Source organism: Hyla sarda, chromosome 4, assembly GCF_029499605.1.
Source record: "Hyla sarda isolate aHylSar1 chromosome 4, aHylSar1.hap1, whole genome shotgun sequence".
NCBI classification, from domain to species: domain Eukaryota; kingdom Metazoa; phylum Chordata; class Amphibia; order Anura; family Hylidae; genus Hyla; species Hyla sarda.
The window spans coordinates 348,330,028-348,349,263 of NC_079192.1; the positions used below are offsets into that span (position 1 = coordinate 348,330,028).

The window sequence follows — 19,236 nt, forward strand, 5'->3', positions numbered from 1 at the left end:
ATAATACTATTATCCCCTATGTATTCCTGTATGTAATCCCTTATAAGTCGTTCAAACAATTTACCCACAATGCACGTTAAACTTACCGGTCTATAGTTTCCTGGGGAAGACCTAGAGCCCTTTTTGAAGATTGGCACCACATTCGCCTTGCGCCAGTCCCTTGGCACAATACCAGACACCAGAGAATCTCTAAATATCATGTACAAGGGTACAGATATTACCTCTCTAAGAACTCTTGGGTGCAATCCATCTGGCCCTGGAGATTTGCTTACATTTATATCACTTAACTTACCTTGTACCATCTCTACATTAAGCCAGTTCAGTACATTACATGATGTGTTACCAGCACTGACCTGTCCAATGTCAGCTCCTTCTTCCTTAGTATATACAGAACTAAAGAACCCATTCAGTAGCTCCGCTTTCTCTTGATCGCCTGTGACAACCTCCCCATTATCATTATTAAGGGGTCCTACATGCTCTGTCCTTGGTTTTTTTGCATTTATATATCTAAAAAAATATTTAGGATTAGTTTTGCTTTCTTTGGCCACCTGTCTCTCGTTTTGAATTTTTGCTGTTTTTATTACATTTTTACAGATTTTATTAAGCTCTTTGTACTGTTTAAATGTTATCGCTGACCCATCAGATTTGTATTTTTTGAAGGCTATTTTTTTGTTGTTTATTGCTCTTTTAACATCATTTGTCAGCCATGTAGGATTTAGTTTTAATCGTTTATATTTGTTCCCCTTTGGTATATATTTAGCTGTATAGTTGTTTAGAGTTGATTTAAAGATGTCCCATTTACCTTCTGTATCAGTATTTGAGAACACCTCCCCCCAGTCTATGTCCTGTAGTGCAGCCCTCAGCCCAGGGAAGTTTGCCTTTTTAAAGTTATATGTTTTTGCCTTCCCCGCCTGTCTTTGTTTTCTACATTTTAAGTCAAAAGTAACTATATTGTGGTCGCTATTCCCAAGGTTTTCCCGTACAGTTACATTACCAACCAGCTCTGCGTTGTTGGAAATGATCAGATCCAACAAGGCATCACTTCTTGTTGGGTCCTCCACAAACTGGCCCATAAAATTATCCTGCAATAAATTTAGGAATTGTCGCCCCTTTGTAGTTTTAGCCAACCCCGGACCCCAATCTATATCTGGATAGTTAAAATCTCCCATTATTACCACTGTACCTGCCCGGGCGGCCCTCTCTATTTGTTTATTGAGCCGACCTTCTATCTCTTCAGTGATATTAGGGGGTCTGTAGATTACACCAAATATTATTTTTTCAGTATTTCCCTCCTTTTGTAATTCTACCCACAGTGATTCCACATCCTCAGAGTCATCACACACTATGGCATCGTTCACACTGACTTTCATACCACTTCTTACATACAGACAGACTCCACCACCTTTTCTGTTCATTCTATCTTTGCAAAACAATGTAAACCCCTGCAGATTGACAGCCCAGTCATGCGAGGAGTCCAGCCATGTCTCAGTGACCCCAACTATATCAATATGTTCCTCCAGTATCAAGGCCTCAAGCTCCCCCATTTTATTTGCTAGGCTTCTGGCATTTGTGAACATACACTTTACATTTCCATCCTTTATGTTATTGGGGTTAATGGGATTCAAAGGTGTAAGTTTTATTTTCCTATGAAGCCTATTCCTATGAACTATTCTAACCCCTCCCTCCGCTCCACCCCCAGGTACATTTATAATTCCCACCTCTCTATCTACACTATCTTCCCCCTCTTTGCTGTAGGTTCCCTCCCCCCCAAGTCCCTAGTTTAAACACTCCTCCACCCTTCTAGCCATCTTCTCCCCAAGTACAGCTGCACCCTCCCCATTGAGGTGCAGCCCGTCCCTACGGTAGAGCCGGTAACCGACAGCGAAGTCAGCCCAGTTCTCCATGAACCCAAACCCTTCCTTCCTACACCATCTTCTGAGCCACTTGTTTACCTCCCTGATCTCCCGCTGCCTCTCTGGTGTGGCTCGTGGTACTGGTAGTATTTCAGAAAATACTACCTTGGAGGTCCTTGCCTTAAGCTTGCGGCCTAAGTCCCTGAAATCATTTTTAAGGACACTCCACCTACCTCTTACTTGGTCATTGGTGCCAATATGTACCATGACTGCTGGGTCCTCTCCAGCCCCGCCCAGCAACCTGTCAACCCGATTCGCGATGTGCCGAACTCGTGCGCCAGGCAGACAACACACTGTTCGGCGATCCCGGTCTTTGTGACAGATTGCCCTGTCTGTCCCCCTAAAATCAGCAATTTTACCCAAGAATCTACAGCAAAACGGGGAAAAAAAATCATTGTGCGACAAAATTGAAGAAAAAAAAACGCTATTTTGTAACTTTTGGGGGCTTCCGTTTCTACGCAGACCCTTTTATCAGTAAAAATCACACCTTATTTTTATTCTGTAGGTCCATACAATTAAAATGATACCCATATAAAGGTTTGATTTTGTTGTACTTCTGGAAAAAATCATAACTACATGCAGGAAAATGTATATGTTTAAAATTGTCATCTTCTGACCCCTAGAACACTTTATTTTTCCGCGTATGGGGCAGTATGAGGGCTCATTTTTTGCGCCGTGATCTGAAGTTTTTAGTGGTTTCATGTTTGTATTGATCAGACTTGATAGCTTTTTATAAATTTTTTCATGATATAAAAAGTGACCAAAAATACGCTATTTTGGACTTTGGAATTTTTTTGCATGTACGCCATTGCCCGTGCGGTTTAATTAACTATATAATTATATAATTCGGACATTTCTGCACGCAGTGATACCATATTTGTTTATTTTTAAATTTACACTTTTTTTAAATGGGAAAAAGAGGGTGATTCAAACTTTTATTAGGGAAGGGGTTAAATGATCTTTATTAACTTTTTTTTGCTCCCACAGGGGGCTATAACACTGCACACACTGATCTTTTACATTGATCTTTATAATTCCATAGGATAACATAGATCAATGATTCTGCCGCTTGACTGCTCATGCCTGGATCTCAGGCACTTAGCAGTCATTCGGCAATCGGACACCAGGAGGCAGGTAAGGGCAACCTCCTTGTGTCATAGAGCTGTTCGGGATGCTGCGATTTCACAGCAGCGATCCAGAATAGCCCCCCAAGTTAACCGGCAGCAGTGTAGTTTCACTTTAGATGAGGCGATCAACTTTGAACGCTGCGTCTAAAGGGATTAATAGCGTGCTGCACCGCGATCAGTGCCGTGTGCTATTAGCCATGGGTTGCGGCCGTTGCTAGGTGCCGGGCCCGACCCGCTATGATGCGGGGTCACGCCTTGGCCCCTGCGTTATAGTAAGGGAGAGGACTCAGGACATACCGGTACGTCATTGGTCCTTAAGGGGTTATACTCCCTGAATTTAAAGTCCCTCTCACTTTTATACTTCACACTGTTGCATACAGACACACAATCACTAGCTCAAAAAAAACACTGTGTACTTGCTTTTATATTTACCAGATACCACTTCTCCCTCTTCCACTGCCTGGAAGTGAATGCAAAGGATAGCCGACTACAAACAGCTGCAATTTATCAGCTGCTAATTAAATACTCCACCTGTATTCCTCCCAGACAGAGAAAGAGAAAAACAAAAAACAAACTCACAGAAATGCACTCAACAGTGCACACAATACTTCTTACAGTATTCCCTTAATTTTAAGTCCCTCTCACTTTTATACTCTTGTATACAGACACAAACTCACAAATAAAGGTTTAATGATACATTTCATTTAATTTAACAAGGGTACACAATGGCAACTCAAAAAGGCTTACAAAACAGTCTTAAGGCTGAATGTATCTACATGAATCATTTCAATACTCAATTGGGAATAAAGAAATATTTCACTTCAATCACATAGATTTTCTAGCCATTAACATTTCTCTAATGTTATCTTCGGCTTCTTTTACACTTCGCTCCAGATACGACTTTTTCTGCTGCAAAACATAATTAAATATTGGTAAAATACAACATAACTTCTTGTCGATCAATAGACAGACTCCTATATAAAAAAAAAGTTTGAGTTTGAAACACACTACTTAGAGAAATAGTAATGCCAGATAAATGTAATTATTAATTCACATCCACAACATGCCTACTTTATGTTGGCATCATTTGTTAAACATTCTTTTACTTTTTTTACAACATTAGAAGGCTTATATTATGAGCATTTTTTTCAATTTTGAATTTGTGTGTGTGATAAACATTATATCTATCTATCTATATATATGTGTATGAATAAATATATATATACATAGACATTATATATACAGGGATGTGGAAATCCTATAGCCCGACGCCCGGGACAAGTAGTTTTGGGCTTCGGGCAGGTGAATTGTTTATAGATTTAGCCCTGTATCGGGCAGGGACAGACTTCCTTCCCCCTTATTTTTCTTTAATGTCGGTGTGAGGCGCAGTCTGTACCTCACACCAGCTCAGAGTGTATGGAGGGGGCGGCGGCCTCCAACTGACTGCAGAGCCCCCTTATCTCCCCTCCCGGAGGATGGACGGAGCTCAGAAGACACAGCAGGGTGAGAGAGAGGACATAGACAGCTCCATGCACAGCTCCATCCCCCACACACAGCTCTATCCCTCCCCTGCTCTGTCTAGACAGGACCTAATCCACCACGGGGAGGTTGCTTGTTTGCACGGGGAAAACACAGAGCAGGGGGGGAGGGGTGAGAGGGGGAGGACGGAAATCTCACCTCACACCGGCCGGGACTACAGCTCTGATGTCCACTCATGGCGGCTCAGGTGAGGAGGCAGAGAATGCAGACGGCAGCGGCAGGAAGGGTGGTTGTATATGTATGGTGTGAGTGTATGTGTGATGGGGGGGGGGCAGCGGCAGGTGTATGTATGATGTGTGCATATGTATGGTGTATATCAGTGCTTCCCAACCAGGGTGCCTCCAGCCCTGGGCATGCTGGGAGTTGTAGTTTTGCAACAGCTGGAGGCACCCTGGTTGGGAAACACTGGTGGATATGTATGGTGTGAGTGTATGTGTGTATGATGTCTATGTGTGATGTGTATGTAATGTATGATGTGTGTATAATGTCTAAGTGTGATCTGTGTGTGTATGTGATGTATGATGTGGGGTGGGCAGCGGCGGGTGTATGTATGATGTATGCATATGTATGGTGTATATTTATGGTGTGAGTGTATGTGTGATGTGTGTATGAAGTCTGTCTGTGTGTGATGTGTATGTAATGTATGATGTGTGTATAATGTCTAAGTGTGATGTGTGTGTGTGTATGTGATGTATGATGTGGGGTGGGCAGCGGCAGGTGTATGTATGATGTGTGCATATGTATGGTGTATATGTATGGTGTGAGTGTGTGTGTATGTAATGTATGATGTGGGGGGGCAGTGGCGGGGGTGTGTGTATGTATGATATGGGGGCAGTGGCTGGTGAATGTATGATATGTGTATGCATGAATGTTTTGTATAGGAGAGGACTGTCACGTCGGGCATTAGGGCAGTTGTGCCATCTAATTTACTTATCTTTAGTGGCACCCGCACTAAATTGCACCCCCAGAATCCCACCCCCTTCATACTCACCCGACGACCAAGAGCCCCACGGATATATGCAAACACGCCCGAACCAAAACTACAACTCCCAGCATGTTGGACCATAACCTAAACTGTAGAACTATAAAGTGCAACATGCTGGGAGTTGTAGTTTTGGTTCGGGTCAGCAGCAGAGCTATAGGCTGCATCAGGGCATGCTGGGTGTTGTAGTTACTAACTGTAATTCCCAGTATTCCTTGACACAGACTATGGCTCTGCAGCTGACACAAACCAAAACTACAACTCCCAGCATGTTACACAATAACCTTAACTGTAAAACTATACAGTGCAACATGCTGTAACACCCACACATCCATAGGCTGTATCAGGGCATGCTGGGAGTTGTAGTTATCTAGTAACTAAATGCAACTTCCAGCATTTTCTGACACAAAATGCAGCACATAAACTGGAGAAGCAGAACCGCCCCCCCCCCCCCCCCCCCCCAGTAACACATAAGTCCCTATTGATACTGAAAAATAGTGATTAAAATATTTTAAAAAGTGCGTATACATGTGAATAAGCCCCTTTCCTAATAAAAGTTTCCAATTTTCTTTCAATAAAAATAATGCACAAAAATAAACATAAGTGGTATCGCTACATGTGGAGATGTCCAGACTATTAAAATATAATGTTAATTAAACCGTACGGTGAACGGTGTAAATGTAAATACTTGTCCAGAATTGCTCATTTTTGGTCACTTCATATGAGAAATTTTTTATAAGGTGATCAAAAAGTTACATCTAGACTTTTCTGGGCTCGGGTGTAAGAGGAGCTACAACTCTCCCGCCGCTAATATCCTGGCATACTGCGATCGCCTATTAAACCATTAGATCTCCGCTGTCAGCAGTGTCTAAAGGATCTTATATCCATCCCTGGTGGTCTAGTGGGGGGGGGGGGGGTTTGGGGGATCAGACTATTTTGGTTGAAATTATTTTATCTACCAGGACAAGTAGATTTTTTTGAGGGACAAGTAGATTGTGTTCCGCTTTAGTCCCTTGGACAAGTAGTTTTTTTTTTTTTTATTTCCACACCCCTGATATATATACACACAGAGAAAGAGAGAGAGGAGGAAAGACAGAGGGGGGGGGGGGGGAGAGGGACAGAGGGGGGGGGGGAGAGACAGAGGGGGGGGGGGAGAGAGACAGAGGGGGGGGGAGAGAGACAGAGGGGGGGGGGAAAGAGACAGAGGGGGGGGGGGGAAAGAGACAGAGGGGGGGGGGAAAGAGACAGAGGGGGGGGGGAAAGACAGAGGGGGGGGGAAGAAGAGACAGAGGGGGGGGGGGAAGAAGAGACAGAGGGGGGGGAAGAGACAGGGGGGGGGGAAGAGACAGGGGGGGGGGAAGAGACAGAGGGGGGGGGGAAGAGACAGAGGGGGGGGGAAGAGACAGAGGGGGGGGAAGAGACAGAGGGGGGGAAGAGACAGAGGGGGGGGGGGGGAGAGACAGAGGGGGGGGGGGGAGAGACAGAGGGGGGGGGGAGAGACAGAGGGGGGGGGAGAGACAGAGGGGGGGGGAGAGACAGAGGGGGGGGGGAGAGACAGAGGGGGGGGGGGGAGACAGAGGGGGGGGGGGAGAGACAGAGGGGGGGGGGAGAGACAGAGGGGGGGGGGAGAGACAGAGGGGGGGGGAGAGACAGAGGGGGGGAGAGACAGAGGGGGGGGAGAGACAGAGGGGGGGGGAGAGACAGAGGGGGGGGGGAGAGACAGAGGGGGGGAGAGACAGAGGGGGGGGAGAGACAGAGGGGGGGAGAGACAGAGGGGGGGAGAGACAGAGGGGGGGAGAGACAGAGGGGGGGAGAGACAGAGGGGGGGAGAGACAGAGGGGGGGGAGGGAGAGACAGAGGGGGGGGAGGGAGAGACAGAGGGAGGGGGAGAGACAGAGGGGGGAGGGAGAGACAGAGGGGGGGAGGGAGAGACAGAGGGGGGGGAGGGAGAGACAGAGGGGGGGAGGGAGAGACAGAGGGGGGGGGAGGGAGAGACAGAGGGGGGGGAGGGAGAGACAGAGGGGGGGGAGGGAGAGACAGAGGGGGGGGAGGGAGAGACAGAGGGGGGGGGAGGGAGAGACAGAGGGGGGAGGGAGAGACAGAGGGGGGAGGGAGAGACGGGGGGAGGGAGAGACAGAGGGGGGGGAGGGAGAGACAGAGGGGGGGAGGGAGAGACAGAGGGGGGGAGGGAGAGACAGAGGGGGGGAGGGAGAGACAGGGGGGGAGGGAGAGACAGAGCGGGGGAGGGAGAGACAGAGCGGGGGAGGGAGAGACAGAGGGGGGGGAGGGAGAGACAGAGGGGGGGGGAGGGAGAGACAGAGGGGGGGGAGGGAGAGACACAGGGGGGGGAGGGAGAGACAGAGAGAGCGAGCGAGTGAGAGCGAGCAAAAAATATTGCAGCACTACTCAGGCTAAAGATGTGGGTGCCAGTGTCCAAAACTTCTTGATAAAAAGTCCTTATATTAGATAGTATCCAACAACAACACAGCACTCCAAAAAATGGTGAAAAATTGTGGGTTTATTCCTGTCACATCAAAACAAGCAACATTTCTGCTCTAACGCCCCCTCTCGTAGGTTTGCATTGAGGGGCGGAGCGTGACATCACATGGGGGCGTGACGTCACAAGCCGCCCACCCTGTAGTCGCCGGTAATCAGTCCCAGAGCGAACACGCTCCAGGGACTGATTACAAACGGGGTGCCGCGTGCATGATCCCGGGGGTCCCCAGCGGCGGGACTCACGCGATCAGGCATCTTATCCCCTATCCTTTGGATAGGGGATAAGATGTCTAAGCACCAGAGTACCCCTTTAATGTCACCTTCTCGCAGCTCTGCTTGCCCACTGCATTCAGTCAGCGGGCAGAGCTGTGAGAAGGAGCCAGGGTGCTGCATATGAGCCTATGTATATACATCCTATACCAGACCCAGCTTTACAGCATGGTTATGACACAGAAGCGGTTCAAGGCCATTCGGAAATGTCTCCATTACACTGATAATGCGGCATGTCCCGTCCCTCCCGAGGTGAGCCCGCCCATGATCGGCTTCACAAAGTGAGGCCGGTCATAGATCACTTTGGGGCCAAATTTTTGGAGGCCTACGTACCGCTCAGGGAGCTCACGGTAGAGGAGTCTCTTATCAGTTTTAAGGGGAGACTCATCTTAGGCTAGTATATTCCCTCGAAGCGGGTGAGGTATGGCGTGAAACTCTACAAACAGTTCCAGCAAAATTTGCTTTTAAAAGCCAATTGTGACTCGTTCTCTTCTGAGCATTGTAGTGCGCCTGCAGTGCACTTAATGTCCACACATGGGGTATTTCCATACTCAGTAGAAAATGCCCCCCAAAATTTGTAACCCCATCTCTTCTATTATCCCTTGTAAAAATGTAAAATTTTGGGGAAACTAGCATTTAAGTGAAAATAAAAAAAAATAATAAACCAATCATTTACACGTCCAACTTTAATGAAAAGCCGTGAAACACCTGTGGGGTGTTAAGACTCTCTGTACCCCTTGTTACGTTCCTTGAGGGGTGTCGTTTCCAAAATAGTAGGCCATGTGTTTTTTTTTTTTTTTTTTGCTGTTCTGGGCACCATAGGGGCTTCTTAAATGTGACATGTCCCCAAAAAAACATTTCAGAAAAACTCATTCTCCAAAACACCTAAAGGGTTAAACTTTTTGAATGTCATTTTGAATACTTTGAGGGGTTCAGTATTTTATAATGTGGTCATTTATGGGGTATTTCTAATATGAAGGCCCTTCAAATCCACTTCAAAACTGAACCGGTCCCTGAAAAATTTTGATTTTGAAAATTTTGTCAAAAATTGCTGCTGAACTTTGAAGCCCTCTGATGTCTTCTAAAAGTAAAAACATGTCAACTTTATGATGCAAATATAAAGTAGACATTTTATATGTGAATCAATGTATAATTTATTTGGAATATCCATTTTTCTTATAAGCAGAGAGCTTCAAAGTAAAAAAAATACAACATTTTCAATTTTTTCACCAAGAAATGATGCAAGTATCGACAATTTTACCACTAACAAAGCAGAATATGTCAAGAAAAAACAATCTCTGAATCAGAATGAAAAGTAAAAGCATCCCAGAGTTCTTAACCTCTTAAGGACCAATGACGTTGTGGAACGTCATGGCACCCTGGGCTTTAAGGACCAATGACGTTCCACAACGTCATGGTCTTTTCCGGTCTCTGCCGCTCGCCGGGCAGAGATCGGAACTGGATGCCTGCTGAAATCCTTCAGCAGGCATCCAGGGCATACGCCGAGGGGGGCCATGTAGGCCCCCCATGTCGGCGATCGCCGCAAATCGCAAGGGAAATCGCCCTTGCGATTTGCGGCGATACCGGGCTGATCGGGTCTCTGGGACCCGACCGCCTGGTAATTTCGCATGATGCCGGCTGTCACAGACAGCCAGGACCATGCTGGAGCCTAGGAGCGAGGTGGCAAGCCTGCCACCTCCTCCGATCCCCTGCGATCTGTCGGTTAGTTAACCGACCAATCGCAGGAGGGGGGGGCGGTTACTTCCTCCCGTCCTGCCCGGCCCCTTGAAGTCCGGAGAGGACGGGAGGAAGACCGGAGGACGCGGCGGGGGACGGGGGAGTGCTGGGGACCAGCCCCGGTACTTACCTCGTCCCCGAAGACCCGGATCCAGACGATGAAGACGGCGGCGGAGGAGACAGGTGAGTAGATCTTCAGCCGCGGTCGGGCCCTTTACAGCAATGCACGTCGCCGTAAAGCGACATGCATTGCTGTAAAGGGACCCTGTAAACTACAACTCCCAGCATGCCCAGACAGCCCTTGGCGTCTGGGCATGCTGGGAGTTGCAGTTTTGCAACATCTGGAGGTCCACAGTTTGGAGACAACTGTGCCCTTCCAGATGTTGCAAAACTACACATCCTCAGCATGCCCTTACTGTCCAGGCATGCTGGGAGTTGTAGTTCTGTAACATCTGGCCCTTCAGATGTTGCAGAACTACAACTCCCAGCATGCCTGGACAGTTTTGGCATACTGGGGGTTGTAGTTTTGCAACATCTGGAAGGGCACAGATTGGGAACCACTGTATTAGTGGTCTGCAAACTGTAGTCCTCCAGATGTTGCAAAACTACAACTCCAAGCATGCTGGGAGTTGTAGTTCGGCAACATCTAGCTCTAAAGATGTTGCCGAACTACTACTCCCAGCATGCCTGAGAATGCTGGGAGTTGTGGTTTTGCAACAACAGGAGGCACACTGGTTGGGAAACATTGTCTGTTTCCTAACTCAGTGTTTCCCAACCCGTGTGCCTCCAGCTGTTGCAAAACTATAACTACCAGCATGCACTGATGGACTGTGCATGCTGGGAGTTGTAGTTTTGCAACAGCTGGAGGTCCCCCCCCCCCCCCCCCCACTGTGAATGTACAGGGTACATTCACATGGGCAGGGGGCTTACAGTGAGTATCAGGCTGCAAGTTTGCGATGCAGCAAATTTTGCGCGGCAGCTCAAACTCGCTGTAATCCCCCCGCCCATGTGACTGTACCCTAAAAACACTACACTACACTACACTACCACAAAATAAAATAAAAAGTAAAAAACACTACATATACACATACCCCCTACACAGCCCCCCTCCCCAATAAAAATGAAAAACGTCTGGTACGCCACTGTTTCCAAAATGGAGCCTCCAGCTGTTGCAAAACAACAACTCCCAGTATTGTCAGATAGCCGTTGACTGTCCAGGCATGCTGGGAGTTTTGCAACAGCTGGAGGCACCCTGTTTGGGAATCACTGGCGTAGAATACCCCTATGTCCACCCCTATGCAAATCCCTAATTTAGGCCTCAAATGCGCATGGCGCTCTCACTTTGGAGCCCTGTCGTATTTCAAGGCAACAGTTTAGGGTCACATATGGGGTATCGCCGTACTCGGGAGAAATTTCTTAACAAATTTTGGGGGGCTTTTTCTCCTTTCACCCCTCATGAAAAGGTGAAGTTGGGGTCTACACCAGCATGTTAGTGTAAAAAAAAATTTTTTTACACTAACATGCTGGTGTTGCCCCATACTTTTCATTTTGACAAGAGGTAAAAGGGAAAAACGCCCCCCAAAATTTGTAATGCAATTTCTCCCGACTACGGAGATACCCCATATGTGGGCGCAAAGTGCTCTGGGGGCGCACAACAAGGCCCAGAAGGGAGAGTGCGCCATGTACATTTGAGGTGATTTGCACAGGGGTGGCTGATTGTTACAGCGGTTTTGACAAACGCAAAAAAAACAAAACCTCACATGTGACCCCATTTCGGAAACTACACCCCTCACGGAATGTAATGAGGGGTGCAGTGAGAATTTACCCCCCACTGGTGTCTGACAGATCTTTGGAACAGTGGGCTGCGCAAATTAAAAATTTTGTACAGCCCACTGTTCCAAAGATCTGACAGACACCAGTGGGGGGTAAATGCTCACTGTACCCCTTGTTACGTTCCTCAAGGGGTTTAGTTTCCAAAATGGTATGCCATGTGGGGGTTATTTTGCTGTCCTGGCACCATAGGGGCTTCCTAAATGCGACATGCCCCCCGAGCAAAATTTGCTCTCAAAAAGCCAAATATGACTCCCTCTCTTATGAGCATTGTAGTTTGCCCGTAGTGCGCTTCAGGTCAATTTATGGGGTACCTTCATACTCATAAGAGATGGGGTTACAAATTTTGGGGGGTATTTTCTGCTATTAACCCTTGCAAAAATGTGAAATTTGGGGGGGAAACACACATTTTAGTGAAAATTTTTTTTTTTTTTTACGTATGCAAAAGTCGTGAAACCCCTGTGGGGTATTAAGGCTCACTTTATTTCTTGTTACGTTCCTCAAGGGGTCTAGTTTCCAAAATGGTATGCCATGTGGGTATTTTTTGCTGTCCTGGCACCATAGGGGCTTCCTAAATGCGACATGCCCCCGAGCAAAATTTGCTCTCAAAAAGCCAAATATGACTCCTTCTCTTCTGAGCATTGTAGTTCGCCCGTAGTACACTTCAGGTCAACTTATGGGGTACCTCCATACTCAGAAGAGATGGGGTTACAAATTTTGGGGGGTATTTTCTGCTATTAACCCTTGCATACATGTGAAATTTGGGTGGAAACACACATTTTAGTGACATTTTTAAAACATTTTTTTACATATGCAAAAGTCGTGAAACACCTGTGGGGTATTAAGGCTCACTTTATTCCTTGTTACGTTCCTCAAGGGGTCTAGTTTCCAAAATGGTATGCCATGTGGGTATTTTTTCCTGTTCTGGCACCATAGGGGCTTCCTAAATGCAACATGCCCCCCAAAAACCATTTCAGAAAAACGTACTCTCCAAAATCCCCTCGTCGCTCCTTCGCTTCTGAGCCCTCTACTGTGCCCGCCGAACACTTTACATAGACATATGAGGTATGTGCTTACTCAAGAGAAATTGGGCTACAAATATAAGTATACATTTTCTCCTTTTACCCCTTGTAAAAATTCAAAAATTGGGTCTACAAGAACATGCAAGTGTAAAAAATGAAGATTGTGAATTTTCTCCTTCACTTTGCTGCTATTCCTGTGAAACACCTAAAGGGTTAAAACGCTGACTGAATGTCATTTTGAATACTTTGGGGGGTGCAGTTTTTATAATGGGGTCATTTATGGGGTATTTCTAATATGAAGACCCTTCAAATCCACTTCAAACCTGAACTGGTCCCTGAAAAATTGTGATTTTGGAAATTTTGTGAAAAATTGGAAAATTGCTGCTGAACTTTGAAGCCCTCTGGTGTCTTCCAAAAGTAAAAAATCGTAAATTTTATGATGCAAACATAAAGTGGACATATTGTATATGTGAAAAAAAAAAATAATTATTTGGAATATCCATTTTCCTTACAAGCAGAGAGCTTCAAAGTTAGAAAAATGCAAAATTTTCAATTTTTTCATCAAATTTTGGAATTTTTCACTAAGAAACGATGCAAGTATCGACAAAATTTTACCAATAACATAAAGTAGAATATGTCACGAAAAAACAATCTTGGAATCAGAATGATAGGTAAAAGCGTCTTAGAGTTATTAATGCTTAAAGTGACAGTGGTCAGATGTTCAGAAAACGCTCTGGTCCAAAGGTGTAAAATGGCCTGGTCCTTAAGGGGTTAATGCTTAAAGTGACAGTTGTCAGATGTGCAAAAAATGGCCGGGTCCTTAAGGTGAAAATAGTCTGGGTCCTTAACCCCTTAAGGACTCAGGGTTTTTCCGTTTTTGCACTTTAGTTTTTTCCTCCTTACCTTTTAAAAATCATAACCCTTTCAATTTTCCACCTAAAAATCCATATTATGGCTTATTTTTTGCGTCGCCAATTCTACTTTGCAGTGACATTAGTCATTTTACCCAAAAATGCACGGCGAAACGGAAAAATAATCATTGTGCGACAAAATCGAAAAAAACGCCATTTTGTAACTTTTGGGGGCTTCCGTTTCTACGCAGTGCATATTTCGGTAAAAATTACACCATTACACCAGGTCCATACGGTTAAAATGATACCCTACTTATATAGGTTTGATTTTGTCGCACTTCTGGAAAAATCATAACTACATGCAGGAAAATTTATACGTTTAAAAATGTCATCTTCTGACCCCTATAACTTTTTTATTTTTCCACGTACAGGGCGGTAGGAGGACTCATTTTTTGCGTCGCGATCTGAAGTTTTTATCGGTATGATTTTTGTTTTGATCGGACTTTTTGATCACTTTTTATTCATTTTTAATGGTATAAAAAGTGACCAAAATACGCTTTTTTGGACTTTGGAATTTTTTTGCGCATACGCCATTGACCGTACGGTTTAATTAATGATATATTTTTATAGTTCGGACATTTACTCATGCGGCGATACCACATATGTTTATTTATTAATTTTTTTTACACTTATTTTTTTATGGGAAAAGGGGGGTGATTCAAACTTTTATTAGGGAAGGGGTTAAATGACCTTTATTAACACTTTTTTTTTGCAGTGTTTTAGGTCCCATAGGGACCTATAACACTGCACACACTGATCTTTTACACAGATCACAGGCGTGTATTAACACGCCTGTGATCAGTGTTATCGGCGCTTGACTGTTCCTGCCTGGATCTCAGGCATGGAGCAGTCATTCGCCGATCGGACACCGAGGAGGCAGGTAAGGGCCCTCCCGGTGTCCGGTCAGCTGTTCGGGACGCCGCGATTTCACCGCGGCGGTCCCGAACAGCCCGACTGAGCAGCCGGGTCACTTTCACTTTAGAAGCGGCGGTCAGCTTTGACCGCCGCTTCTAAAGGGTTAATACCGCACATCGCCGCGGGTCCCGGCCGTTGATGAGCGCCGGGACCGACGCGATATGATGCGGGATCGCGGCGCGATCCCGCTTCATATCGCGGGAGCTGGCGCAGGACGAAAATATACGTCCTGCGCCGTTAAGGGGTTAAAGGGGCAGTACAGTGGTGAAAAACGTATCCCTTATGCTAAGGATAGGGGATACGTTTCAGATCACAGGGTGTCCGATTGCTGGGGCACTGGCTCGCTGGACGGATATGGAGTGTTAACTACCGCGCGAAGCGGCGGCCGACGCGCCACCTCAGTACAACTCTATGGCAGAGCCGGATATTGCCGAAGGAAGCGTTCCGGCTCTGTCATAAGTTGTATTGAGGGGGTGTGTCAGCCGCCGTTTCGTCGTGGCCCCGTACAGGAAAAACTTATCCCCTAGGATAGGGGATAAGTTTTTCACCACTGGATATTTCCTTTAAGGGGTTAATGATATATACAGTGGTCCCTCAACATATGATATTAATTGGTTCCGGGAGGACCATCATATGTTGAAACAATCATATGTTGAGTACATATGTCTATGTAAAAATGGAAATTGGTTCTGGGGCCTCGGAACCATTGTATGTTGAATACAGATCTCTATGGGAAACTGCTAATTGGTTCTGGGATGACCATTGTATGTGGAGTGTATGGGGAGTGTTTAAGAAACCAGGGTGCCTCCAGCTGTCCTCCATTACGATCCTGCCGACTACAGCTCTATAGGAAATGAAGGGGAGGGCAGCCAGCAGCTCATTGGATGCCTGCAGCAAGATGCTGCAGGCTATTGGCTATGGCTGCACTGGGGGGCTCACAGTGGAAGCCTGCGTGAGTTAGGAGGACAGCATGTGAGTAACAGGAGGCAGAACGGGGCACACGGGCACATTAAACAACTGTCTGTCAGTTGCTGAAGTTGTCAGCGCTGTCAGATAGCTGTTTGTACGATGGCCCCGACACACAGCAGCATCATATGTCGATGCTGCCTTCAACAAACGATGGGCTCTGAGAGGCCATCATATGTTGAAATGATCATATGTCGGGGCCATCATAAGTCGGGGGGGTCACTGTAATTATATATATATACATATATATATATATACATATATATATATACATATATACATATACATATATACATATATACACATATATATATACATATACATATATATACATATACATATATATATATATACATATATACATATACATATATACATATACACACATATATATATACATATATATATATATATATATATACATATACATATATACATATATATATATATATATATATATATAATTGGGACATTTCCGCACAAGGCGATACCACATATTTTTATTTACAGTTTTTTTTGGGGGTAAAAGGGGGGTGATTCAAACTTATTAGGGAGGGGGTTAAATGATCTTTATTAACTTTTTTTTCACTTTTTTTGCATAGGGGGGGGGGGGGCTATAACTCTGCACACATTGATCTTTTGCATTGCTCAATAATTTCTCATAGGAAACCATTGAACGATTATTCTGCCGCTTGACTGCTCATGCCTGGATCTCAGGCACTGAGCAGTGATTCGGCGATCGGACAACAGGATGCAGGTAAGGGGACCCTCCTGCTGTCCTACAGCTATTCGGGATGCTGCCATTTCACCGCGGCGATCCCGAACAGCCCGCTGAGCCAGCCAGGGGTAGTTTAGTTTCACTTTAGACACGGCGATCAAATTTGAAAGCAGCGTTTAAAGGGTTAATAGCGCGTAGCACTGATCGCAGTATCACGCACTATTAGCCATGGGTCCCGGCCTCTACCAATTGTTAGAGGCCGGGCCCGACCCGCTATGACACAGGGGCCCGCCGTGGCCCCGTGTTATAGAACGGGAGCAGACTCATGGCGTACAGGTACGCCCTTGGTCCTTTAGGGGTTAAACTGTAACACGGCCATTTTCATAATTCAAAATAACAGTCGGCATTATATCATATAGTCTATAGAAAGGCAGTCACTAGTGTACATGTTCAAAATAAGAGCCATAACTTCAGTGATCATTACATTAACCTCTTAACGCCTTCAAAACATCAGGCGTACAGGTACGCCCTTGTGTCCTGGTACTTAAAAGGAGTACGTCAGCGCTAAGGAGATTTTTTTGTACTCACCGTAAAATCTCTCTCTTGTAGCCTTCATTGGGGAGGCCTTACTGATGGGTATATGCTCTTGCCACTAGGAGGTGCTGATACTAGGGGAAAAAAAAGTCTGCTCCTCCCTGGCAGGATATACCCGCCCACCTGCAGTGAGGTAATCAGTTTAGTCACAAAGCAGTAGAAGAAGCCAACAAAGACAAAGGAATCCAGGATAAAAAAAAACTGGAAAAAATAATCCGGAAAAAAGAAAGAATGAAGGCTATGAGAAATATTTTATGGTGAATACAAAAAAATCTTTTCTCTGTGGCTCTTCATTGGAGGGGGGGGGGGGGGGTCGGGGGGGGAAATGTACCAAAAGCAGTCCCCTAGGGTGGGAAAAAACCCAAACAGCAGCAAAAGGGGAATGAGTCAAGAGACCGAACCATTTTGACCGTAAGGCCTGCGGTTAAGATCCTAGCATAGACAACTGAGGTCCACAAACTCAGCACCCGGAAGAGCCCCCGTCCATGGAGATGGACTAGGATGCCAAGAAGAGACCGTCCTATGTAGAGAGCCTAAGCCTACGGTCCATATAGAGAGACTGAAAAAAAGGTCGACCAGAAACCAGATGGCCCAGAACCATCCCGGGAAGAGATAGGAAATCAACTCCAAGGAACACTGAACCAGACAGAGGGCTGGCCCAGCTGGGAAACAGAAAATGGAAAAGGTCACAACAAGAGAACCCTATCCAGAGTCAATCAAGTCAAGGGAACATGGCAGAAAAAGACGCCAGGGAGAGCAGCGTACGCCTAAGTAAAAGGAGAGTACAGGAGGTGGAGACCAGAAAAATACTGGAAAAAAAGAAAGAAAGATGGCGACTGGCTCTGGAGAGGCCTGTTGCATAACAGCGATGACCGGAACAGCTACCGACCAAAAACCTCTGTCCCAGGGGCTCGCCGCTAGCACCTAGGAGGCAAAATGAGCTCAAGTAGCGTAAACCGGATGACCGGAACGCCCACCGCCTCTGAAGTACATGGACCCCGAAGGAGGAGATGGAAGGAATAAGGACAAAAAGGGAGCGGAATGCCCTGAAAAGGAGCATCCGGGAACATCGGAGTGACCGCAAGGGAACTGGAGGTACCCGGGTCACCTGGAAGACTTAAAAGTAGGAATAAACGCCCAAAAGGAGCATCCCAGAACACTGCAGCAGCAGACATGGAAATCGAGGTTCCAGAGTCGCCTGGAAGACGTAAACCTGTAGAGTATGTAAACCCAACATCTGCAAAAGGCTCCGGGACAAACTTCTATGTCTAGCCAAGAGGAAGTGCGGTACAGAAAGACCGCCCCACAATGGAATCATAGAGAAGTTGGGGCAGGAGAGCTAACCTACCCGAGACCACAACTATCACTAAGGCCCAAAGAACTAGAAGGCCCGACCTAGAAAAGAAGGCACGCCACAGCATACTAGGATAGTGTCCAAGACACGGAGACTAACCAGACATGGACCCCAGCGGTCTGAGCGGACCGAAACAACATCCCATCAGGACGGGAATGGAGGGGGGAACAAAAGGGAAGGTTACTCCAGAAGACCGTAGTGTCAGCTGACACAGACAAAGGGAAGGAGGAACAAACCCCTACAGGGAGATTGCACCGAGGGAGGAGAAGAGCAATAGCAGGACCCAAACAGACTGTGCTAGACCAGCTGTTGCCGAGCCATACAAGATCGCATAAACTCCAACAGGGGAGAGTGCCAAGGATGAGCAGCAGTAGATAACCAAAAACAGGAAGAGAGCCAGGCTGTAAAGGTGCTCAGCTGATTGCTCTCAGCAAAAAACAAGGGGCCAGTCAGGTACCCCACCTAAACAGAGGAGGGGAAAACAAGGGGTGGTCACGATGAAAACCAGGCCAAGACCATGCAAATCTCCCTGATCCACGTGTACCCCTTGTGGAAGGGGGATGGTCAAGTGTGCCAGGCACTACAGGAGCAGGGAAATGCCGCCCAAAGGCAAGGGGGCAAAGTACTGGGTGGACGTAGTCCCCAGGAACCCTGCAACAACATATCAAGGAATGGAGAATCAAATGTGTCCCCCGAGAGATCGGAAATCTGTACACTGGTGCTGGGCAAAGATACCAAGATGTGACTATGAATGGAAGTAAGAAGTACACACCCCCACAGCAAACAAAGCATTGAGGGGAACACCCCAACGTGGTGAAACCCTGGACCAGAAAGTGGGTAACCAGCCTTCAGCCGATAGAGC

General features: G+C 46.3%; 1 protein-coding gene across 3 annotated transcripts in view; it reads right to left on the reverse strand.

Annotated features, from left to right (window-relative positions):
* Window positions 1-3,720: 3,720 nt before the first annotated feature.
* Window positions 3,721-19,236, reverse strand: part of PFDN1 (prefoldin subunit 1) — a 53,463-nt gene continuing 37,947 nt past the window's right edge. For all 3 annotated transcript variants that reach the window (XM_056516569.1, XM_056516572.1, XM_056516571.1), the window contains exon 4: window positions 3,721-3,949. In XM_056516569.1, the coding sequence (XP_056372544.1) occupies window positions 3,866-3,949 (84 nt within the window). In that variant the 3' untranslated portion in view covers window positions 3,721-3,865. The remainder of the gene's footprint in view (window positions 3,950-19,236) is intronic.